A 27,801-nucleotide genomic window follows, 5' to 3' on the forward strand; every position below is an offset into this window, starting at 1 on the left:
ACTTTTTTCCTCCTTTCAAGCTCTGGAAAGACATTTTTATGCTTCTTACTCCTTTTCATTTCTAAACCCACTGAAGACTGATTGCTACTTATACTATTTTTCTAAATATCACAAGGACAAAATAATAACCTAACCTATGAACACATTTTAGTGACCTTCCTTGACCTCTCTCCGCATCTGAACTTGTCGAACTTTTTCCCATCGTTAACCTTCTTTTTTTTTCTTTCGTAGTTACATCTGTTCTCCTGCTGCTTTGCTGATTTTTAGTCTCCTTGTGTTATTTATCTTGATTTGCCTACCAATAAAATATTTCTGCTTTTCTAGGATTTTACTTACTCTCTTTAACATATTATTCTATCCATTGACATAGTTACTTAATTAGTGCCTAGACTTGGACATCACATAGAAATGCTAAATAAACATCTGATGAATAAATGAATAATTAAATAACTATAGTATTCAGTAGTATGTAATCATATATAAAGCCACATGGAATTTCACACTCCTATGTACCCAGAATTGTCTCTTCAATTTGCCCCCTACCACCTTCATTATTTGTCATGTTCTCTCAAAATTTTATCTATTTTCTCTTGTTTTTAAAAAGACAATAACTATTTTACAAGAGGCCCCACTGTTTCAGTCTTGAGTTTGGATTGTAACCAACTCCCTAAATTTGCTTTCTTGTTTATTCTTGGAAGCAAAGATAAGATATACTCATATACTATGGTTACTGCTGAGCAGTTAATGGGCAAGAGATGACAAAATCAGAAGCTAATTAGAACTTTCTTGACTTTAATTTCTGTTAATCTGATCAATCCTCCTTCTTCTTAAATTACAGACACAAAAATGTAATCAGTAGATGTAAATTTGTTGGGTATACTTATATTAATATAGAGATTTCTAAGATTCAGATTTTAAAGGTCCAAAATACTTTCACGTCATTTTTGACTTGCAAAAATAAGTGTTTTCAAATAATCTTTGAAAAAGATTTATTGAAAAATGTGTCTGATAAAACATATTCACTATTAAACTGGAATAATAAAAGAAGCCTATGCTTATAGAAATAATTTAAAAAAAGAAAATATATTCATTTCTAACATTATGAATTGAAGGAATTTAAAGACAAGGAACAAGGAATATAATGCCATGCAACAGATACTCCAGTGAAATGACCTGTCATGTGCTACTCTTGACAATGGAAATAAGAATTGTCTATTTTTTTACTCACAAGTATAATCAACATATGTGCGACTGCTTTTGCATTAATTAGATTATTTGACATTACAAAGATTGTCTGTTTTTGTTTTTCACTTGCCACCTATTTGTGATTATTGTAACTGTATAATAATTGACTAACAATATCTACACATTAGAATATTAGAACATGTAGCATATTTTATATATTAAAACTGCCATAACTTCAAAGCTTTAAAACAATGTAAATGTGAAACATATTTAGTTACGTTTCGATTTTTTCTCTTCATTTGCAAAGTATGCTGCAAAACATTGCCTTAGAATTTCTATATTATTGACACCCTCTATAACACATATTTTAACGTATGATTTAAACATTTAAATAGTCACTTCAGAAATGTATTCTATGAAGAGATCCAATTATTCTGTTCAGCATATCTGCCATAATTCAGAGGACAACTATTTAAAAGATACATAATTTAATATTTTACTTATCACCAAAATAATGACATAATTAATCATTATGACAAGACCATTATTTAAAACATTAAAAATGTTAAAGAACTCTACTTCAAATATAATGTCTTAGGTACAACCATATTTTTTTCATATTCATGACATTCTTTTGCCACCAAAATTCATTTTCTTTTTCTTTCCAAATAATGTAAAATGTGTTATAAATTTTACTATAAAATTTCTACATGGTCATTTAAGAGAAACAAATGCAAGTAAAGAGCACCTTGAAGCGTGAGTTGTTTGGACAGCTTTGGTGTAATATCAATTCCATTCTTCAGCCAGCCAAGCTCAGGGTTTGGTATGCCCTCTGCATGGCACCTGAGACTTGCAGTCACCCCAGGTTCTCTAGCCTGACTCTCTGGATACACCCGGATTACTGGAGGAACTAAAAAAAGAAATGGACAAGAAAGTGAATTAGTGATCCATATTCAATATTTGATTTTCCAAAATAAACAAGAAATTACAATATGAGAAAATTATAAATTATTTATTTTAATGATGTTATATATTTCTACAGATATTAGTTTCCAATTATCATTATCTACTAAAATGTACCAGTGTTCCTTGGATAAAGGCTATCCTGAGACAGTGCATGGGAAAAATACTTAGCTTGAGATATCTTGTTTCAGTAATTAAAGAAGTCCTCAAAGAATGATGGAAACATATCAAAAAAAAAAAATCAGAAACCAGTTTAAAGGGGCTATCGTTTGCCAAATATAGGACAGTTTGAGCATTAAAATAATTAGCAATTATAAAGGAGTATAAGCAACTTAATGAGACTCTATGAATTCTGTTAAATAAATAAATGAATGAATGTATAAATGGGAGAAAAGGGAAAGTTTTTCCTTACTATAGCAAGTTAAGAAATTAGGATAACAATTCCATTTACAGTAGTATCCTAGAAATAAAATATTAAGGAATAAATTTCACCAAGACTTTTACCCTAAACACTACAAAACATGGTGGAAGAATTTAAAGAAAAACTAAATAAATTGAAAGACATCAAATGTTCGTGGATTGAAAGAATTAATTTGTAAGATAGTAAGAATTGGTAAGAATTATTGGTAAAATGACAATACTCCAAAATTGATCTGTAAATACACTGTAATCCCTATCAAAATTCCACTAAATTTTTTGCAGAAATAGAACAGCTAATCCTCAGATTCATATGGAATTACAAGGAGCCAATCTTGAAAAAGAACAAAAATGGAGGTCTCATACCTCTGATTTCCAAACATACTACACAACTACAGTAATCAAAAAAATGTGATACTGGCATGAGGATAAAAATATAAATCTATGGAATAGAGTTGGGAGTGCAAAAATAAACCCATATATCTATGGTCAATTGATTTTCAACAAGGATGCCAAGAAATAGTCTTTTCAAGAATTGATATTAGAACAACTGAATATTCTTATGCAAGGCAATGAACTTAGACCCCTACTTCACACTATATATAAAAATTAACTCATAATTAATCAAAGATATAAATGTAGAAGCTAAAACAATAAAACTCAGAAAAAAACATAGGAGAGGCCAGCCCAGTGGCATAGTGCTTAAGTTCATGTACTCTGCTTCGGCAGTCAAGGGTTCACAGGTTCGGATCCAGGGCATGGACCTACACACCACTCACCAAGCCATGCTGTGGTGACATCCCACATACAAAAAATAGAGGAAGATTGGCACAGATATTAGCTCAGGGACGATCTTCCTCACCGAAAAAAAAGAAAACATAGGAGCAAATCTTTTTGACCGTGGTTTCTTAGATATGAACCCAAAACACAAGCAACAAAGAAAAATGGATGAACTGGACTTCATCAAAATTAAAATTGTTGCTTCATCAAAGGAGACTATTGAAAAAGTATAAACACAACTGGCAGAGTAGGAAAATAAATTGCAAATTATATCTGCTAAGAGACTAGTATCCAGAATATAGAATGAACTGTTATGACTCGGCAACTAAAAGGCAAAGGAAACCTCTTCTGCACAGCAAAGGAAACCATCAACAAAACAAAAAGGCAACCTACAGAATGGCAGAAATATTGGTAAACTTCATATCCAATAAGGAGTTAATATCCAAAATTAGGATCCAAAACAAGGAACACAAACAGCTTAATAGAAAAAAATAATAACCCCAATTAAAAAAACGAGTAAAGGACCTAAATAGACATTTTTCCAAAGAAGACAAACAATGGCCAACAGGTACATGACATCACTGATCATCAGAGAAATGCAAATCAAAATCACAATGAGATGTCATTTCACATAAGTTAGGATGTTTACTATCAAAAACACAAGAGACAACAAATGCTGGCAAGTATGGGAGAAAAGGGAACCTGTGTATGCTGTTGGTGGTCACGTAAACTGGTATAGCCACTATGGAAAACAGAATAGAAGTTCCTCAAGAAATGAAAAATTGAGCTACTTTCAAGTCAATAAATTCCCCCTTTATGCTTATGTAAGCCTTAAATGATACAGATTCTCTCTGAATTTTAGCCTGAATATTTTCATCAGTAAAAATGAGATTTGCTTTATGTCCCCTCTTTTACTCTGTGGTATATGTATGTTCTTCTGGTGATAGAAAACAATACCATCAGCAGCAGTATTTTAAGGGTGAAAATAAAAATATAGACACCATAGAATGTTTGTGCTGAAACCCTCATAGTAATGTTGATTTAAAGATGAGTCATAGAGATTTAATGGCTTCCTCAGGTCACACAGCCTGTTAGAGTCCAGAGTTGAGTCTAAAATCCAAGGAGCTCTGACTCCTGGGCCAATGCTTTTTACACTTCATGCTGCTCCTAACCAACCTGGCTGATTTTGGTCTCTAATAGTCAAGAGGAAAGAAACTCTGATGAGTATTAAAAGTAAATATGTTCCAGATTTGACTCGTCAGGACTTCTCATGGCAAAAAAAAAGGAAAAAGACTAGAACTACCTTACAGTGCAGCAATTCTACTCTTGGGTATATATCCAAAGGAAACAAAATCATTATCTCAAAGAAATATCCATACTTTCACGTTCATGGCTGCGTTATTCACAATAGCCAAGGAATGGAAACAACCAAAGTATTCACCAATGAATGAATGGATCTAGAATATGTGGTGTATATGCACAGTGGAATATTATTCAACCTTAAAAAGAAAGGGAATCCTGTCATTTGCAACAACATGAATGAATCTTAGGATATTACGCTAAGTGAAATAAGCCAGACAGAAAAAAAACAAATACTGTATGATATCACTTATATGTGAATAAAAACCAAAAACCCAATTAAAAAATGGGCAAAGGGTACAAACTATCGGTTACAAGATGGATAAGGTCTGAGGATCTAACGTATAACATGGTGACTATAATTGGTAACACTGTTGTGTATAATTGAAATTTGCTCAGAGAAAAGAACTTAAATGTTCTCAAGAAAAAAAGGTTAAAAAAATGGCAAACAACTTAATTAAAATGTAAGCTAAGGACATTTCTCTAAAGAAGACATGCAATGGCCAATAAGCCATTGACCATTGAAAGATGACATGAAAAGATGTCAAAGGTTTGTGAAAGTACTATAAATCAAAGAACTGCACATTTGAAAATGGTTCAATGTTATGTGAATTTTACCTTTACAAAAACAAGAAAAGAAAGACAAAGAAAGGCTGAAGAAAGATTTTGGATTAAAAGATACTAAATAAGAATATTAACTAAATGCCATGTAGAATCCAGAGTGGATGCTGGACTAGGAAAAATTAGCTATAAAGCTACTATTGGGAAGATTATCAAAATATGAATGTGGACTGGGCCCGGCCCGGTGGCATAGCGATTAAGTCCGAGTGCTCCGCTTCAGCGGCCCAGGGTTCAGTGATTTGGATCCTGTTTGCTAACCTACGCACTACTCATCAAGCCATGCTGAGGCAGCGTCCCACGTAGAGCAACTAGAAGGATGTACATCTATGACATACAACTATCTACTGGGGCTTTAGGGAGAAAAAAGGAAAAAAGGAGGATGATTGGCAACAGATGATAGCTCAGGGCGAACCTTCCCCAAATAAAAAAGAATGTGGACTTTGGACTAGATAATGAGATTCTATCAATGTCATATTTCCTGATTCGGTAATTGCATTCTGATTAGGCAAAGTTGTTTTAAGAAAACACACTCTGATTTAATTAATGGTCAAAAGAAAAATTATGTCAAATTTATTCTCAAATATAAACATAAATACGTATATATACAATCATTGACATTAAAAATGAGATGGCTTAAACACATATTGGACATAACTGAAGAGATAATAACTAAAAGTGAGATCTGGATCGCTGGAGAACATTCTGCTTCCAGTAATGCTGGATATGTGATTCTTATTAATTCTAATCAATCATCTTTCTAAATGGAACTTAAAATCCTGGTCACCTATACACATTATAGTGAAAATGTAGAACATCAAAGTAAAAGAGAAAAATCATAAAAAGCAACCCAAGGAAATAAAATGACACACAAAAGAATGAAAGTCAGACTGACAGCTAAATTCTTACAAAAATGCTTGGAAACTAAAGAAAAAATTATAATCAACTTCATGCCAATACATAACTTTAAATAAAATGAACATATTTCTAGAAACACACACTTCTAGCAGATTCTATACAAAAAGTAGTAAAAAATCTAAAAAGTCTTATAACTTTTAAAGAAATTAAATACATTATTAAAAACCTTTATTCAAAAAGAACTATAGAATTTCCCCAAACTAAAGAAGAAATATCACCAATCTTACATAAATGCTTCTAGAGAATAGAAAAGAAGGGGTGCATTTCTTTGGCAATGTTAAAATATCTGTACAAATCCTTGGATGCTTCTGTCTTCAAAACAGTACAAATTGTCAGTTATAAGATGGATAAGATGAGGAATTGTCCTCATCTTACACGTGGGCTGGACTTAATGACTTTCTGTTAATGAATAGAATATGGCAAAGTGATGGTGTAAGATATCCAACATTAGGTCATAAAAAGTATTGCAGTGTCTTCCTCACTCTCTTTTGGATCACTTGCCCTTGGAGAAGTCAGCTGCCATGTCATAAAGATACTCAAACAGCCTTATGGAGATGCTCATGATTCAAGTGGGAGAGAGGCCCCATCCCAACAACCAGCAAAGAACAAATAGGCATGTGAGTGATCTATCTTGGAACTAGACTCTCTAGCCTCAGTCAGGCTTTCAAACGACTGCAGCTGGGCCAACATGTTGACTGTAACCTCAGAAAAGACCTCATACCAGGATCACCCAGCTAAGCTGTTCTCAAATTTTTTATCTCATTTCTCTGTTTATCTCATATCTCTATTTTCCTGTTATTATTTCATAAGATAATAATTGTTTGTTGTTTTAAGCCACTAAGTTTTAGGATAATTTATTACGCATTATATATATAAAATAATCTCCTTTGTAGAATGGGTTTTGCCTTATTCAATTACTGTATCCCCACACATAGCTGACTGACTAAAGAACTCTAGAGCATGGAGAAGTGGTCCACAGGATGTGGGTTACAGGCTTATCACATCTATCCCTTCTTCACACTCACACTTTAGCATTTGCTATTTACAATGACCATGAGAGCATATGTACCCCGCATTTGCCTTAGTAAGAATATGACTTGGTAAACAAGGAAAAACACTCTTGTTCTCATTCAAAAATTTTCTGCAGGAGCTATCACAGCAAAAGACAGAAAAGTTTTGTTCACCTGTACCATCCTGCTCTTTGGTTAATAATATATGTAGTACTCAGAACTACCTAATTTCTTTTGTTTTCACCCATCAGAATGCAAGTGAAAGATGCAAGGTGAGATGCAATCTAACTAATATCAGATTCTTTTTATGGCCTCAAATCCAGCCCAAAGTTAATTTCACACTCTTCTTTCTAGTGAGTGGAGGAGCGATTGTATATACAAATTTGATTTGATTAATGAATAAATGTCGGCTTTCCAGATTTATTGAAATTACAAAAGCAATGCAAACCAAGAAAATAGTTGAAGCCACCAGGTCAGGACTACAGATATGCCTATCACCCTACTGGCCCCTTAGTTCCTCTTTTTGGCTATACTCTAGAGATGTTAAACTAGGCTTATGTCAATTATAACACAAAGAGATAGGGGGAAGGAGGGGTCCTCAGAAACGTCCAGTAATCCCCTGTGTTTACAGCTCGGACTTGACCTTGTGTATTGCCCTTAATAGTCTCAGGAGCAGAAAAATAATACACTTTCAAAGCTATGAGCACCAGAATTCTGCTAGGTCTTTCCCCTCTCTCCTAAATACAGTTCAAAACAAACACGACACAAACAAACAAACATCCACAACAATGGTGGGGAATAAAACCAAGATCTGATTTTTTTCTCTTGATAAGTACTTAAGTGGTTTATTTTGAAATGTCAGATACATTTTCAAAAATAGTTCTCATAATATTTCTGTACCTACTTTCCTGATGACATAGATTATGTGTTCAGGCTCTTTCGATATATCCAGAACAGAGTAGTTTTCGTATATTTTATTATATTGGAAGTTCAAATAAATAACTTTTTGGAGAGATATATTAATATGCTTCCAGCTAAACCACATCATGGTAAGATCTGGAGTGAAGAGATTCTTTCAATTACTCAGACCTAATATCTAATCTCTTAACAGCTTGAGAGTTAGGAGAGGAAATTTATAAAAAGACTGATATGGAGAGCCAAAATGGGTAACTATTCTCAATAAATATCTAATAAAAGAATCTGTATCTTGCCGCAGAACTTAGAGCCAAAGGAAAGATCAATGATTCTTGCAACGTTCTTCAGAATAGCAAAAATTTGAGACAACCTAAATATATTTGAAAATTAGCTCGAACGGATGCACATTAATCAACTCAATGATAACAACAGATTCTACATCTTTCATATTAGAAAATATAAACATTATATGAGTCACTTATACTGTCGCTGTTACTCCCCAAAGGACAATTTTCCAAATAAGATGTTCAATTTCCCCCCACATTCCTAGCTGTTTCTATTTTATTGATATATTTGTGCAAATATACGAACTGAAAGAAAAACAGTGAACAATAATTTTTGTCATATTGAACTTCTATACCCAAATAGATAATATATGCTTTGGAAAAATAACAATAGGCTTATATAATATGCATTGCATTTAGTATATTGGTATCAAGTGATGATCTGAAAAATATCTCAACTCACATAGAATTGAAGGATAAGTGATTGGCATAACAACTATTTAACCTCAGTGACAAGCTACACATTTAAGAGTAGGTTATTTTTCCCGGGATATATATTATGAAATATAAATGAGGATTGATGGCAGCCTGAATTAAAAAGTCAATAATCCTCCAGAGAACATTTGAAAACATTTGTTACAGTCATTTTTAGTTAGGAAGTGCACTCTATGAACTTCTCTTTCCTGTCTATTGGCAGTGCATGAAAAAAGAAACTGATGAAGACCACGAAAGGGTTTTCACGTTGGATTTAGAATCCAATTTGCGTGCACTATCACGAAATCTGTAAATAAGGCTCCTAATTTAAAATGAAAATTTCCTAATGATGTTCAATGCCTCACTAAAATAACTCAGGAAGCAGTTTATACGGGTCGGCTTTATTTCCTATAATATCAAATAAAGTCAAATATAATCAACATTAAATAATACAATATTACGTGTATATGTACAAACATGTTCAATAGTTAAGATCACATACTATTCAATTTTATTCTATGAAATATATGCAAATAAGTTTCTGTCACTTAAAATGGAAGGGATACAACAGAATGTGAATATATGAGTTTTATTCATGAATAAAATTTAAGAAAAGTAAAAAATCTGATTTGTTTATTTTGAGTTTTAACATAACAATTCACAAATATTTATTGAGCAACTTCTGAGTGTAACCCATTGTGCTGGGTGACTCTCTCCCCATCTCTCACATGCTCTCTTTTATATACTAACATGCTGAGTGAGATTTATATATTAACATATCCAGGTTTTGAAATTAGCCAAACGGAACACTGGAAAAATGCTTTCTCTGCCTAAATTGTCTTATCTGGTACTGATAATAAAATAAATGTCCGCTCAGAAGTATCTACTGGAATTTGACTACTTGAAATCTAAATATAAATTCTGAATTAGGCTGTTAGCAGAAATATATAAAATATATTTGAGATCCTTGAAAAATTGTATTTTAAAATATAAAGGTAAAATAAATTATCAGTGCATTTATAGTATTTTAGAGTGGTATTAATAATTCACCTCAAATAGATGTAACTTCTCAAGGAAACTGAACTGCTTCTTTCTATCACCTAGTTAAAGTAAATGATATCACTATGTGACTAAATCGAACTAATGTAATAAAATTGTATTTAATTTATCTAACAGTTCCTAAAGCATAAAGTGTAAATAATTGGATACTGTATATGGAGGACTAGTTGCTCTAAGAATACAAACATAAGGCTAATACTTTTTAACTACTTATAGAAATTAGAAATGGAAATGGGGTTCTGATACTAAAACATATTTAGATGTCCAAAAAGTAGATAAGCCTAAGAAAATAAAGTATAATTATATTTTCTTATACTTTCTTTCTGGAAACTTTGAGGTCTACATGAAATCGGTTGTAAATATTTATCAGCTCAAAACCACAAAGTAGTTAATAATAATAGATAGATATAAAACTGGGTAAAAGTCAGTGGATATATTTCTCAAAGGTCCATAATAACTTCATTGCATTAGAATAAATCAGTGCTTTTCTCAATATTAGGAAGTCTCTAATAGAATCTTTTTAATCTAATAATCCTTCTAATCTAATATTAGAAAGGATGTAATAGAAAAAATAGATCTCTATAATACTGAGCCCTGTTTTTTCTTCATCCTGCAACTTGCATTCTGTGAGCTTTCTTTAGAAGTTGCTGCACTATTGCCAGAAACTATGAAAACAATATAACCTGGGTACTTTGGGAGCCTGATTTTAGAGTTAGGAGGCAGAGATCACTGACCCAATACAATGACTTCATTCTAACTGGAAACAAAAAGAAATTTAAGGTGAATCGTCAGGTCACTGGTATGTAAACAACCAAACACTAGGTATTTTTTTTCCTTTTTGTGATGCCGTTTTCTCACATTCTTTTCAAGAATTCTATCACTGCTTCTCCACAAATTATTCACACAGCTGCAACTGTTAGAAAAGGTTCTAAGAAAGCTTGAGGGTAAGAATATAAATGTCTCTGAAGTAGTGCTGACTCACAGCGGCATCTGGATTGTTCTGTTTGTATTATGACTTCCTTCGTCATTAAAGCAACTTTCCTATGAAAAATTATAGACGAGGTTTAATAAATATTTTAAATGCTACTGAGCCTGTCAATGCCTTTTGTCTCTGACATTATTAAAGCCATCCATTTCTCTTTAACTTTGTCCCAAAGCAGTCTTTTTATATTCATGACTTTCACACTGCCTCTTGTCAATATTACAAAACTCTCTGATCACATTGCAGCCTTCATAAAAGTGTAGAGGATGCAACAAACGTTGGAGGCAAAATATAAATTAACAGCAACATACTTATGGTCATAAACTTTTGTGATTTTTTTATTAGATCTTCCTATTTATCCTACGGTATTGTAACAAATCACAACTTTTTAAGCTGTTTTGAAAAGGACAGTAGTTCATCCTAGTTTAAATTAGATCTATTCTACTAATCCCTTTTAATCCCTGATTTCAAAGTCTCAGAAGCTACCATTTTTGAGAAATGCTCTCTGAAACAGGAAAGAAAACATAACAAAAACATTCAAGGTCATAATATATAGGATGTTGTTTTTCTAAATCTACAAAAAAAAAAACAAGAATCAATGAAAAAGAATATAAATTTAATTCCTAGCACTTGGTGGATGCTGTTTTTTTTCTTAGATTTTATTTACTTTGATTTAATATGTACTTAATTTAAACAATTTGTCATAAGATCTCAAGTTATTCGAGGTGGGGATGATGCTGGGAGTGTATTATAGTAACCCCACCCAATCTGAAAATCTGAATGTGTTGCTAACACTTATTGCTGTGCTCTCAGGGATAAAATATCCAATTCCTCTGAGTCTCAATTTCTCCATTTATAAAATTTGAAACCCTTCCTAAGGTTAAATGTATTAAAGGAAACAATGTATGGCAAGTTCTCAGCCCGCTGCTAGACACAAGTCAGCAGGAAAACATTAGATGTCTTACTCAGACACCTTGCTTTTCAGGAATCATGTGTTTTGCCCATTGTACATAAAATGAGGCTTAATAGGAAAAATGGCAAATGTATTTAATTTCACTAGTTAATATCAATTGATTAGTGGGATTGGACTTCTTGGGGATCTGAATTGGAAGAGGCCTAAGTCCATGTGTGGATTCAATAGGAAAGAAAACTATAGTCGATCAGCAAAATCTGCCAGGACTAGAGAAAGGAAAATGGAAGCAAGACACGCATTTTGAAAACTTGTTTAATGTTCAAGATGTAAATATAAACCCTATCTAAATACAATATATGAATAGACTTATTCAAAGCTACCTCCAAAAATATTCTAAACAGATCAAGTGTATCTTCTAAGCTCTTCTTCATTCACATTTGCACCCCATTGCATTCCTTACATACTTGTACACTGTACATACTTGTACATGTACACTTACATAACTAGTAAGTGTACATGTACTCTGTAAAAAGGCAATTATTGTGACTGGGAAGTAAGAAAAACAATTGCGTTAGTTAGAGCTTAAAAAGATAATGAAAACGTATGCCACTCAATATAATGTTAAAAATGTGTGGCAACAAAATATGAGATTTTGGAAGGTTTTATTCATAACTTTTCTTACAGCTATTACTCTAACTAGCCTTATCTTCTTCCACCATTTGTGTAAGAAATGGAAGAATTTTAAGAACATGTAAGACTGCAAAATATAAAACACCTTGCATCGGACGGGATTAGTCAAGAAGCAGATTTTAGATCACAACCTGGGACCGACTACCTGTGTGATTTTGAGAGACTTACTCCAACTCTCTCAGTGCCTGTTTCTTCATTTGAAAAGTGAACATTATGATGAAATAATGTGAGATAGCACTTTAAAATATAAAATGCCTTGCAGATAGAAAGAAATGGATTCATTATAATGTTGTTGGTGCAGATGTTGGTGAAAATCTTTTCAATAGAGCAGATGATGAAAATTGCAAATATGAAATAATTTTGTTCAGGGATTTTTTTATTGCAAACTAATTTATGTAAAAGTAAAAGAAAGAAAAGTCTGCCACTTTAGATGATTAAGTTCATTTCTAGTCATACACACTTAGCTAGTCTATAATTCCATGTAAGAGAGACATATTTTTTATCGTGGGTTGAACTCCAGTTTTATCAATGTCAAGTAATTTCTTAAGAAACTACCCAATTCATCTTGGAACAAGTTTTATATATGCTAACAAACTGAGGATTATAAATACAGTTTCCTAATTTCAGAATGAGTTTCTTAATAGAAATTTTAAATGCAACCTACGTGTAGTTGGAGATAGTCATGTAATACTAAGCCATAGTACTAATTTACTAAAAATGTGAGGATACTTAATTTGAAAAGGCACTGTTGAAGAAAGCAGCAGTAAATTTTGTTTTGAGCAAACATTATTTTATCTAGACTTTAATCAAGAATAACTGTCAAAAGAAATTCTTAAGTTTTGTTGTTACTCCTAGCAACCCTGTGTACTGTAGAGAGGAACCCTGCCCAGTCTTTTGCGCCATCCTCTCACCTTCCGGCGCTATATCAGACAATGCTCGGCTCTTATTCATAGAGTTTTCACGGCCAATTGTTTCTGAAGTGGTTGGCCAGGTCCTTCTTCCTAGTCTGTCTTATTCTGGAAGCTTTGCTGAAACCTGTCCATCATGGGTGATCCTGTTGTTATTTGAAATACCAGTGGCATAGCTTTCAGCATCACAGCAACACGCAGTCACTACAGTATGACAACCGACAGTTGGGTGGTGTGGTTCCTTGACTAGAAAACAAACCAGGCTGTGGCAGTGAGAGCATCAAATCTTAACCACTAGACCACTAGGGCTGGCTGATCCTTGTTACAAAACTACAAATAAAACTGTAGCCTTGGGCCGGCTCCGTGGCTTAGCGGCTAAGTGCACACGCTCCGCTACTGGCGGCCCGGGTTCGGATCCCGGGCACGCACCGACGCACTGCTTCTCTGGCCATGCTGAGGCCGCGTCCCACGTATAGCAACTAGAAGGATGTGCAACTATGACATACAACTATCTACTGGGGCTTTGGGGAAACAAAAGGGGGAGGATTGGCAATAGAAGTTAGCTCAGAGCTGGTCTTCCTCAGCAAAAAGAGGAGGATTAGCATGGATGTTAGCTCAGGGCTGATCTTCCTCACAAAAAAAAAATAAAAAGTTTGTAAAAAAAGAACAAAAAAAAAAAACAAAAAAAAACTGTAGCCTTAAAAAATTATGTAAGAATCATAATAAGAGTAATACTTATTAAACAAAGAGAAAATATATGACTACTTCTTGTTAAAACAATTTGTTATTTAAATTTTCATCAAGTTGACTAGGATTTTTAAGTTTTCATATCTATAAAAATATTTCATGGGATACATATAAACTTGCTAACTTTAAACAAAGAAGAATTAAATGCTATTTTAGAATTAATGCATTGGATAATTTTCAGAATATCCCCTAGCTTAATGGACTATATCACATGTGTTTTTCCCACTAGTCAACACCTATCCTTTTTATCTTATAGAAGCATCATCAAAATCTATCCCTGCTTTATCTAAAACACATGAAACCAGACCAATCAGAGCTTGAAGTCCATGCTCAACACATATAACTACATGTACTTGGAAACTACCTAAGCTTTCTGAGTCTCAGTTTCTTCAGTCATAAAATTAGCATATTAATAATAATTACCTCAAAGAATTTTTGAAAGAAAAAAACAGATCATGTATGTAGAAAATTGTTAAAAAATGCTAAAAAATATACTCGTTCATGTTGGTTATCATTTATTTCTCTTTAATTTCTTCTACATTATTGATTTCTTAATTATTGCATATTTATTATTAAAAATATATAGTATAGAGAAGCATATAGAATATTAATTGTCTCCCTCACCACTAATTTTTGAAATGACCAGTTTTAACCTTCCAATACACTTTAAGTTTTATCTCTATCCTTATACAATATATAGGCACACGTTTGTTTCTCAAATATGGACTTATTCTCTGTATATTTGGAATTTTTTTTCATTTTAGATATCTTAGACATATTTTAGGATAATATATGTAAATTAACTCATTATTTTTAATAGATTAATAGTATTTCACAGTATGAATGTATGATAATTTATTCATCAATTTTAAAATTGATGATTCAGGAGTCACAGTTTTACACTTTTATACACAATTGGGCACAAAAATCATCTTTGTATTTATATACCATTGCTTTCACTTTTTTTTTTTTTGGTGAAGAAGATCAGTCCTGAGCTAACATCCATGCCAATCCTCCCCCCCTTTTTTTTTCCAGAGGAAGACTGGCCCTGCGCTAACATCCGTGCCCATCTTCCTCTACTTTATGTGGGATGCCGCCACAGCATGGCCTGATAAGCGGGTGTTGGTGAGCACCTGGGATCCGAACCCGGGCTGCCAGCAGCAGAGCGTGTGCACATAACCACTACAACATGGGGCCGGCCCCCCATTGCTTTCACTTTTCAGATTAGCTGAATCAAAGAAGAATTGCTATATTAAAAAGTACATGCATTTAAAATTGGATGCCAGATTATTGTACTAACATTTTGTAGGAATCTCTTTTCTCAAAACTAACCAATGTACGAGAGGGTCCATTCTCCACAAATTCATCTGAAATAGATGTTATTAATCATTTTAATTTGGCAAATATTTCCTGATTTTAAATGTTAAATTTCATTGATTGCTACTTGGGTGAGTATGTTTTCCTATACTCAGCCATTTTGATTCCTTCCATGAATGGCCTATTTACAGCCTTTACCCACTTTTTTCTTGTTAATATGTAGGAATACTTAACTAGAGAAATGTACAATGATCCTTTATCCCTTATTTGTGCTGTAAATGTTTTATCTAGTCTATTTATTTTGAATAATTACAATTATTTTAACGTATGATATCTCCCGATCTAGGAACATGGTATGCTGTTCCAATTATTTACATTATTTTTTAAGTCTTTCAGTAAAATTTTATGGTTTTTCTTAAACTAAAATCTGAATTTTCCTGCTAACATTTTTCTTGAACATTTTCTTGTTTTGCTCTTAAGGGGAAATATGTGTTATATATATATATATCCATAAATAGTTAACTGTCTATGAGCCCTAATTTTCTTTTGGTTAAAATACTTTTACATTTTGATCTCTTGGGTTTCAGAGATAAGCCATCATATTATCTGTGAATATATATAAAAATTGTCTATTTTGTAATATTTATATTTTTAAACTCTAAAACAATTTGAGTAATAGTGCAGATAAATGATAGATGATAGCCTGTCTTGTTTTGATGTTAAAGAAAATTTCTGCTGTATTAGTTAGCATTTTAAAAATGAGCATTGTAAGGTATAGCCTGATTCCTTTGCTATCTAATTTAGAATTTCTGAGAATGGTATTTTAATTTTATCAGATATTTTTCAGCATTGACTATTATAAGATTTTTTTTAAAAAGCCAGTCTCATTGTGGTCAAATATATTAGTAAAAAAAAATATAAAGGGAGAACACTGATGCTACAGCCATCCAGCCATCCATCTGTCTATCTATAATCTAAACACAACATATATATCTCAAATATACTCATTGAGCTATCAAAATATTCTTTATTTTTGCTTAGATTTTATTCAGTTTATTTGTCAAATTCTTTTTTTAAGTGTACATTAAAATCCTCACTGTTGTTATAGTTTTATTAAGAAATCCTTTGATTTTTATATTTTGCTTGATGCAATTTTATTCTATATATTGGGCACATAAAAGGTTTTAACTCTTATATGTTCTTCATATGTTCTTCACTATAGCAAAATATTTTTCTTTATTCTAGTCAATGGGTTTAGCACAAATAAAACTTTAGCAAATATAAATACACTACCATTGAATTTTATTTATTTTCTACACGTGTTGACCTATTACTTTATTACTAATATATTTTCATCCTTTGTTTTTAGGTGTTTCTTGCAAATGTCAAATAGCTGAATTATTTTTGCCCAACCTTTCAATTTGATGCAGAAATTCAACACATATATATCAATCGTGATAAATATGACAGTTGTTTTAATTTTTCCATATTGTTTTATACTTATAATGTATTATACATTGTTGCTGTTTCCTCTTTTTTTCTGACTTTTTCTTACTTACACTGCACTGATAAAGTTCCTTTGTATTCCTTCCTCTTCAATTCTGCTATAGTGAAATTCCCATCTTTTAACTGTCATATGAAAACCTTATTTCTCAAGTTATACCCAAGAATTAAATAACAGCTACTTCCAACTCAAGAAAAAGACTTATCTCTCTAAAATAGAGTTTTAGAATTTCTTTACTTCCTCGCTTCTTTTTGCTCCCCACATCTACTCCTAAGCCTGGAAAAAATGAAATAGGACCAGCAAAAACTGACTCAATCACTTGATGGAGCAAGGAATCCTTCTATTTTCCTGGCCTACTTAGGGATTAGAATTTAAAAGTCTACCAGCTGTCCAAAGCAGAGGAAATATGTGACTATAGGTGAGGTGGTCCAACTTGCAGTTACACAGACTTGTGTCATCCCTCCCATCTCCTGCTACTTATAAGGTGATACCCGTAGATGGAGACTTTTATTTCTCCTTTGTTAGTGTTAACATATTATCCTTTTGTCATAAATTATTATTGACTGACGTCTCACACCTTACACAAAAATTAACTCAAAATGGATGGTAAACTTAACCACAGAATGTAAAACTTTAAAACTTTTAGGAAAAATTCTTCAGTATCTAGGACTCAGCAAAGAATTCTTAGATTTGACACCAAAAGCACTATTTATAAAAGGAAAAATTGATAAGTGGACTTCACCAAAATCAAAAAATTTTGCTCTAGAAAAGACTATGTGAAATGAATTAAAAGACAAGCTACTGAGCGGGAGAAAATATTTATAAATCAGATATGCAACAAAAGACCAGTATCTAGAATATTTAAAGAACTAGCAAAACTCAACAGCAAAAAACAAGTAATCCAATTAGAAAATGGTCAAAAGACATGAAAAGACATTTTACTGAAAACAATATACAGATGGCAGATTATCACATGAAAAGATGTTTGGCTTCATTAGCCACTAGATAAATGCAAATTAATATGACAATAAGATATCACTACATACCTATCAAAACAGCTAAAATAAAAATAGTGATAATACCAAGTGCTGGCTAGGGTGAAAAGAAACTGAATCTCTCATACATTGCTAGTGATAACATACCGTGGTACAGGCACTCTGCAGTTACCAAAAAAAAACTAAACCTGAAACTACAATACAACTTAGCAATGAAATGACTGAATATTTATCCCAGAGAAATGAAAATTTATGTTCACATAAAAACTTCTATGTGTATATTTTTTGCAGCTTTGTTTGTAATAGACAACAACTGGAATCAGCCTACATGTTCTTCAACAGGTAAATGGTCAAACTCTTGTATATCCATACCATGGATATTATTCAGCAATAAAAAAGAACTATCGATACATACAACAGAGATGAATCTCCAGATAATTGTGCTAGGTGGGGGGGGAAAAGCCAATCTTCAGAGGATATATACTGTATTATTCCATTTACATAATATTCTTGAAATAACAAATTATAGAAAGGGAGAAGAGATTAGTGGTTGCTGAGGGTTAGTGAGGGTGTGGGGAGCGGAGAGAAGTGGGTGTGGCTATAAAAGGGCAACATTAGGGATCCTTGTGGCATTAGAACTGTTCTGAATCTTGACTGTATCGATTTCAAATATCCTGGTTCTTATGTCATACTATAATTTTGCAAGATGTTAACAGTAGGAGAAAATGAGGAAAGGGCTCAAAGAATCTTTTTGCACCATTTCTTAAAACTGCATAGGAATCTATAATTATCTCAGAATAAAAAGTTTAATAAAAATATTATTGACCATATTCAATAAAATGTGATTTATTTCAGTAGGGGAGAAAATTCCACCCTGAGTATCTCAAAGGAAATTAATCATCCCATTGGAATCGTTAAAATGCCATTCTAACTTTCTCGGGCAATCCTTTGTTTCTAGTCCCTCCATACTCTGCATCTTCACCGTTTTGGTTCCCTAATACTGCACTTGACATATGTCACTGCTGATGTGTGCCCTGATAGGCAGGTGTGTTTGTTTTTTCCCACACTTCTAGCTGTGGCTGCTAATGTAACAACTAATGGAGGTTATCTCTCAAGGTAATGCCATTTTCTACTCAAAAATGGCACGCTTCCTGTAAGTTTATTTACAAATAATGTTGCCATCATATATATAGCCAAATTTGATAACTGGGAGTCATTTGTGACTTGTCCCTCTAACTCATCAGCAACCTCCCAACCAATCTGCAATATTATTACTCACCACAGCAAATTTATTCCTAAATTTCTCTCAATTTTATCCCCTTTTTCTATGATTAGAAATATCCTAAACTTAGAAACTTCACTATTTCTAGCCTTTTTTAATGTAAAATCTGTTAACTGGCCTTCTTTCCCACATCCCTGCACAAATCCATTCTCCACATCACTGCCAAAATTATTTTTAAATTGAAAGTAGGATGTTGCATCTCATCCACTCAAAATCCGTTATTACATCACCCCCTTTTTCTCCAAAATAATATCCAAACTACTAAACATAAAGTTTCCTTCGTTATCTAATCTGCACTTGCCTCTCAAAATTTATATCTTGCCAATCCCTTCTTAAACCTGTATTAGTGTTTCCCAATGATGACCTGCTCCTTTCTGTCTCCTCCTACTCCTCTTTCTCCCCATTTTATTCTTCCCCTCCTCTTTCTCTTCTTCCTGCCTTCCTTCCCTTCTCTTTCTCCTCCACCACCAACTCTCCTCCCTCCTTTCTTTCCTGTTCCCGTTTATTTTCCTTCTTTTCCTTATTCTCTTTTTTCTCTTTCTTCATCCTCCTCCCCATTTTTCCATTCATGTTTTAGTTGTAAAATATTCACTCTTAATTTCATTATTATTTCTGAATAGGCAATGCATTCACATGATTGAAATTTCAAAAGAAATAAAAAATACACTGTGAAAAGTCTCCCTCCCGTCTCTATCCTCCAGTTATCTAGTTCCCCTCTCTCTGGAAGCAACTAACAAATGTTACCAGTTTCTCATGCATTCTGACAGATACATAATTATACATTATCTGTCTATCTATATCTGTATAACTACTTACATACACAGAGATATATATAATTATACACCATTGTTACAGGTAAATTTTATCTATCTATATCTATCTGTCTGTCTGTCTATCTGTCTATCTATCTATCTATCTATCTATCTGGATTTACCACAGGAATTTGACCTTAAAAAATTCATTTGTACGAGCTGGGTAAACAGCCTCTGTTTGATTCTGGAGCTTGAAGTCCACAGGGCAGACAGTCAAGCTGGAAGATAGATGTAAACTGTGAGAACAGGCAAATCCATAGAAACAGAAAGTAGATTAGTGGTTGCCAGGGGCTGGAGGGTTGAGAGTGAATACCAAGTGACTGCTGATTGGTACAGGGTTACTTTTTGAGGTGGTGAAAATGTTCTGGAATTAGTGTTGATGGTTGCACAATTCTGGGAATATATCAAAAAAAACACTAAGTCGTACACTTTAAAAGGATGAATTTTATGATATGAGAATTATAGCTCAAAAAATACAAAGCAAAAAAAACGAAAGAGAGAACAGTGAATACAACATGTTATCATTTGTGTAAAGAAAAAGTAAAAAAATAATAATAATAGTGGCTTTATAATGTCTCAACTTACCTGGGCTGAACTACATATCCAAGAATTCCCTCTCTTGTATGTTTCCAGTTTGGGTGGGTCATAAGAGTTATTTTAATTTAAATTTTGTCCATGGTTTGGCAGGCAGAAGTAAAGCAAAAGCCATTTTTGAACTTCGGGGCAGGGTCACTCTGTGATCTTGCAGCTCACACATGTGGTTGCTTATCTGGGGCTCCTGTTGCTGGTGTGGGGCAACAGCTGGGCCTGCAACTGCCCCACCTTCCCTTCAGCTTTGTCAATCCCTCGGCATGGTGCACATTTTGTTTTATACAAAAGAGAGCCAGAATCTTAGGACACTCACCTCATCAAGTTTGGAGGCAGTGAGAATTGACATGAGTACCAGGCCCATCTCATGGATTCCAGTTCATGCCCACAGGTTTGTATTTTAACTTTCTCCTCCCCACTTTACATCCATTTTCCTTTCTCCAATTCTCTCCATTCTGTGCCATTGATCTATATATGTATCCTATGCCAGTATCACACCATCTTGATTATTGTAGCTTCATGGTCCCATTCATATTTTGCTCACCATAAATTTCTCTAGTTATTATAATATCTGACCAAGGGTAGCAAAGTGTTTTGAGGGGAGGGCAGCTTGTATTCAATACATAGAGGGTTAGCATGAAGAATGACAGAAATCTTCTTAAAGAATATAACTATCATTTGTTCCCTATTGGATCATCAGCATCCAACATAGTATATAATAGATTTCAACTTACAGTTATAGAATAGATAAATTACATATGTGTGAGTAAATAAATGAATGAGAGCTTAATATCAGCTTCATGTTCTAACAGTAAACCACCATAACATGCCAAAGTTGGCCCTGATTTCACCTCGGCCTCCATTTTAGTTCCTCCCTATTAAGACTATGCTCGTTTCTATTGTTTCTGCTCTTGACAATCACATCGCTTCCTCTGTTGCACCTGTTAATGCTCTGGCAGGTGTCACCTGCAGCACATAATCTGATCAAACTCTAGAGGTCAATGGATACTTACTACCACTGCTTTCTGCTCCTTTCTTCTCTGTAGTCTCGTCCCTTAATTAGCACATATTTTTAAAAATCTAACTCTCCTAAATTGTTCAATATCACCCTGACAATTTGGCCAAACAGCACATAGATTGTTCTAGCCAGGTGTACTGCAGCAAATTTGGGAAAATTAAAGGTATAATTTAGAATTATTGAGAATAGCCAATCTAAGAGTCCATTATTATATATAATCAAACCAAAATTAAAAGACAAAGGAATGTTAAAATAGTTATAATAGGGTGCTAAAAGGTAAACAATGCAGATTTTTACATGTTCAAGTATTTTCTGCATTTTTAAATAGAATGAATAAAAAAGAGACAATGATTCACTGTTCATATAGGTATTTATTGCTTAAATTTTTTAGCAGAAAATAAGTATTTAATAATAAATTTAATTTTCTTCAGTGATTAAATTTATTATTATTCAAATAAATGACAGTTAACCTAACTAAACTTAAACCAATAACCAATATTTATTTTCAGAAGTATCACATTATTAATCATGTATACACATGTGTATATATACACACACACACACATATACGTAGACACACATATTATTTTTTAACACAGTTCTAGTGTTTGACGTGACACAATAATAATTTAAAATAATTACAACAGTAAGGAATCATTAGTTTTGGAAATACATTTCTATACATGTAAAAGTCTTAGTTTTCCTTAAGAAGAAACTGCAGTTTTCAGTTTTATCAATAGATGGCACTACTATTTACCATATTTTTTTGCTACACTATAACTTCAAATATTTGCTAAAATATATCAGTTGATTAAATAATATATTTTCTTCCTTCTAAAAAACTTACTTTCAATAAACAATTTATTATTTCGTTGACAGTGATGTGTTACTTTAAAATATTCACTTTCAAAAGTGATACAATTTTAATACATGATAATTATACTAAAATGCATTGTCATCATCCACAAATTTCAGATTCTTTCTAAGAAGTCTTTTGTTATTATTTTTTAAGACATTCTGACTTAGAGTAGCGTTCGTGGGGAAGATGACTGTTGTAGTTTTGGGGAGTGGTACTATCATTGGGTATTTTGCTTGCTTATTACTTGTTTTTATTTTAAAATAATTACTGGTCTTAAATCAAAAAGTGAGTTGGAGGAAACTCAAAATTTAATAGCATAAGTTTTCTATTAATAGCAATAAGAGCACTACTGATCATCATAAATGATAAATTTTCTATTGTTAATCCCTTATGCAACTATATGACAGACAAAATTATCTGTATTTTGTCATGAAGCATACTCCCAAGCCACTATTATAAATGCTAGTATATAGCAAACTTTCTACTTACCCTCTGGCAAAGCTTATTTAAACTAATTTCTGTTTAGCTGGAAATGTGGAGCCAGAAGCAAAGAAGAGCTTCTCAGGCTGCCTTATAAACAATAACCTAATCAGAGCCTTCCAATCCACACTGATTTCTCATTTTCTTTTGGCATATCTTGTCTGCCATCATCATCATATTCATTATAATTAGCAATAACAACAACATCTTTTGGCACTTGATTAACATGGAGTCTTGATTGGCATTAAACTTTTAGAAGTACATTTGCCTAATAATCTCAACTAAATTGAAATCCCCTTGCACTTAACATAATCTCGGTAAATACATTGAAATAAATATATATGCAGGTTTTTGAGGAAAAAATGCTATTTGCGTGATCACATCTTTCTCCTTGACTCTCATTGATAATTACTTATCCACATGAGTAGCAATTCTGATTTTAAGGGAAAATTTAAGCAGGCCAGGACGTCTCTTGGCCCATTTGAAAACAGTTCATTCTTCTTTTGCCCTTTATACACAACTTTTTGGATTTGTCTAACACTTCAAATGTCAAAAAGGCTATATGGGTAGGACTATGTCCTTGTTTGTGCCACCAGAACATTTAATTAATGAGCTAACCCACTGTGAGATGAGTCCAATAGCTGATTTCATCATGGTGAGGGTAGTATAACTTGAGACACAAATACCATGGTTAACACGTAGCGTGGCCAACTTTCGCCAAATCCACAAACCATTTAGTTGATCATTTACTTTAGTATATTAAAGGAAGTTTTCAGTTTAATAAACAAAATAGATAAATAAAGATTTGTTTACTGTTTAGTATTTAGAAAATACAAAATTAAGCCTCTAAGGAAAGTAAAGAATTTATGGGGCCGGCCCCATGGCTTAGCGGTTAAGTGCGCATGCTCCGCTACTGCTGGCCCGGGGTTCAGATCCTGGGCCCGCACCAACGCACCACTTCTCCGGCCATGCTGAGGCCGCGTCCCACATACAGCAACTAGAAGGATGTGCAACTCTCACATACAACTGCCTACTGGTGCTTTAGGGAAAAAAAAGGAGGAGGATTGACAATAGATGTTAGCTCAGAGCCGGTCTTCCTCAGCAAAAAGAGGAGGATTTGCATGGATGTTAGCTCAGGGCTGCTCTTCCTCACAAAAAAAAAAAAAAAAAAGAATTAAGAATTTATGAAATATGGTCCTCGTTCTTTGTATATCTAATTGAAAGTTCCATATACATTAAAAACCAAAACGAAAGGTGGTATGAAAATCAAATTAATTACTTCTAATGAAAAAAAATCTAGTCACGCAGGATGTCTGAGGTGGAAGAGATTACTGTGAGCTGCAGTGTTCAGAGATACCTTCACATAAAACATGAAACATGAATTGAGCCTCAGAAAATGGATCTGACTTAGATAGGCCAGAGAAAATCAGAGACTCAGCCACGCCAGCACTTGTGCCTTGACGACTTTAAGAATTAATGTACTACAAGAGTAAATTGTGCTGAAAAAGGAATAAGGAATGAGTAGTACAAATCGTAAATAAATTATAATAATCACTCATAAATATAAGAAAAGCATAAAAAGGTATTAATTTTAAAAACTCATCAAAACCTAAATATAGAATGTGAAAATGTAATTCTATATTTTCTCAGGACACCAGAAAACAGTGTACTATTGACTGAATTATTGCCACAAATAATGTTCTGTTTCATTATTAAATTAATTTCTAAAATATTCTTTCCATTTGGTCAAGATTAAAAATGAAACAAGCATCAAATAATGAAATTAAATTTACTGATGTATTTTATGGTACAATAAAGTGTCCTAAATGACATAAAGATTAATTAAATGGGTCCAGGCATGACTTGTCATAACTGCCTGAATTACACACCAAGCTGTTGTTTTACAATTTTAAAGTGTTTTACTATTTTGAATTTAACTACAATTTAAGCATAATATGGAAAAAATGATAATAAATAATACACATTAAATGAAAAATTCAAGAAAACACCATCACCAATAACAGTAAAACAACACAGAGAAAAAGATTAGACAAATTCATTAATTTAAATGAAGTAAAATTTATTTTTAGAACATATGGATTAACAAGTACACATGCAAATTGCAAAAGGTGCTCAAAATCTAATTAAGCTGTCTTGAGAGTGCCCTCTTGCTAAATCTTTAAGATCAAATAAGCCTCATTATCACATTAACCTTTTTTCAACTCTCTTGTTATACAAGTGTCATTACATTAATTAGTGATTATACTGTTCTTTAAGTGCCGGCCACCTCATGAGTGTTTTGTAACATTACCTAGTACTTGTACACACAGAAGTAATCTATGAAATATCACTCCTATTGACCCGTGTAAACTAGTCTAGTAAACCATGTCATGCTAATTTAAATATGCATGTTGATATAATCACATTATAATTTTATGAAGAAAAATAATTTTGTAATATTCGAAAACAAGATTCAGTACATTCACTTACCCATAAAAGTACCTAAGCACATTCACTTATAGCATAAAAGAATTCTGGCTGAATGAATTTAGGTCTGAGTCAATTGTGGGTGAATAGAAAACAATAGTATCCGGGAATGAGTCATCTACCTGAGAGGTCTGCTCTTATTAACTAAAGACTCCACACAGCTCTTTGATTCCTGTAGAGGACTGCATCTCTCCCCAGCCCTTACTAAGTCCTCAAGTGGATGGAGGGAGGAAGCATCTGCTGGTGTGTTTTGAGAGTGACTGAGCATATTCAGCTCATCCTTTCCCACATTTTGGATCTGCCTCCAAGGAGAATGCATCCTGTTCTGCTCTCATCAATATGAGATCAGCTCTGTTTTTGTGTGCTGAGGTCTATGGTTGTCCAGCAATGCCCACGACTTGGTGGGCAAATTAAATTATGGCAATTAAATAATCGCCATGTATCTCAACCACATACTCTAAGCAGCTATTCTGTAATGCAGACGATATTTTGTCCTTTATATGACTCATTACTGCATCTTTCTCTCGTTGGTTCTTCAAACTAGATCAGGAGGGGAAGAGAATAGTGTTATTTACTGATCTCCTAAAAACCCAGCATCTGATGCTTTAAGAAACCTTGAGAAATTCACAAAGAGTAATGTGTGGTCGACACAATAATACTAGGAGGAATCACAACTTTTGAAATGTCTTCAGTGAGTAACTTAGCTCTGATGGTATATGCTTTGGAGCTGATTTTTTTTTTTTTTTTTTTTTTTTTTTGTAGCAGGAAACTTGGTTTCTCTATGCTGCAGCCTTTAGGCCTTAAGCTTCCATAAATATAGGCTAACTAGATGTGCTCCTATTGGGTGATATTTTTTCCATAAATGAATAGCTGTGTTTATGCAGGCAGAGCTGCGTCTAACAAATACAGACCTCGGGAAGCAGATCACCCTGTATATGGGCTGTCATAGTTCAACTTTGAGTTACACAGGCGCATTTTGGTCTGGTATTTGGATCAAGGCTGAAGCACGGGTAGGTCCTTTTTTATGTATCAATAAGTGGTTTTCGCTATGTTTCTCAACCAGGTCTATAGACAGTGTTTTTGTGTTTTTTTTCCTAATGCACAGGCAGCTAATTTCCATTAGTGTTAAAAGCACTAAGTATAGGTTATTGCTCTAAATTATTAGTAGCAGCCCTAGGTAGGCAGTACTGAAGTGACTACTCCAATTCCATTAACTTCTTTTAGTTACAAAGGAGAGATCTCACAGGGCTACCTTCTGCAAACAGGGGCTTGTTCAAAGGCTCTTAAGCACCAGCCCATTGCAATGTGGAACAAGTACTCTGGTTTCCTTATTTATATAAACCCTAATCATGGCTTTTGACTGCAGAGATCCATAATGTGTCTTTAGACAAAGAAAGATTATATATTATATTAATAGACAAATACAAAGTGAAAACTATCTTATTTTAGGAAAAAAATCTCGAGGGCTGATAGAGAAACAACTCAATGAAAGCACTGCAAACTTAAAGCCTAAAACAGCAATTAAAGTTCCATACCTCCACTGTCTCTAAGAATTAGATTTGCTCAGGATGTCAAGGAGGAACTGAAGTGGTTTAAAAAATATAATTTAATTTTCCATCAAGACACAAGTGGTAGAAAATGAAAACAAAATAAAGGAAGAATCACTGATTAAACTGGAGAAACAGAGATTTACTTAGGAGGACATCTTAGAGGACAGAGCAGCCAGATGTAAAAAGGAAAATTAGAGCTTGAAGTCCACTACACACACACACACACACACACACAAACACACACTATGGAGAGGCATATCTTAAAAAAAGATATCATTAAAAAATGAGAAAATGTTTTAGTTGTCTATTTAATAAAACCATAGGTAGTCCCCAGCAATCTGACGGCAGGGGAGAGTGGAAAAAAATCTCGGAGAGCAGATGAGAGTAATTCTTCAAAGGGATCCTGAATCAGGAACTAATGAGAAACATTTATCCATCTACTCATGTGCATTCATTCAGCAAATATTGATCAAGTCATAACTATGGGCAAGGCACTGTTCTAGGCACCAAAACGCAGAGAGACAGACAGAGAGAGAGAGAGAGAGAGAAAGAATCTCTTCCAGTGAAAAAAACCCTAAAATAAACTATAAACATATTAAATAAGTAATTTACCTTATCTAATTAAATCTAAGATGCTATTATTTATATACCACTAACAAAAAATAATGCTACCAGCTTAATAGACAC

At 33.3% G+C, this 27,801-nt stretch overlaps 1 protein-coding gene across 4 annotated transcripts in view; it reads right to left on the reverse strand.

The window, feature by feature from the left end:
* FSTL5 (follistatin like 5) overlaps positions 1 to 27,801 on the reverse strand; it is a 688,045-nt gene that overhangs the window by 137,288 nt on the left and 522,956 nt on the right. For all 4 annotated transcript variants that reach the window (XM_058550291.1, XM_058550290.1, XM_058550293.1 and 1 more), the window contains exon 9: positions 1,934 to 2,095. In XM_058550291.1, the coding sequence (XP_058406274.1) occupies positions 1,934 to 2,095 (162 nt within the window). The remainder of the gene's footprint in view (positions 1 to 1,933; positions 2,096 to 27,801) is intronic.

Source organism: Diceros bicornis, chromosome 11, assembly GCF_020826845.1.
Source record: "Diceros bicornis minor isolate mBicDic1 chromosome 11, mDicBic1.mat.cur, whole genome shotgun sequence".
NCBI classification, from domain to species: domain Eukaryota; kingdom Metazoa; phylum Chordata; class Mammalia; order Perissodactyla; family Rhinocerotidae; genus Diceros; species Diceros bicornis.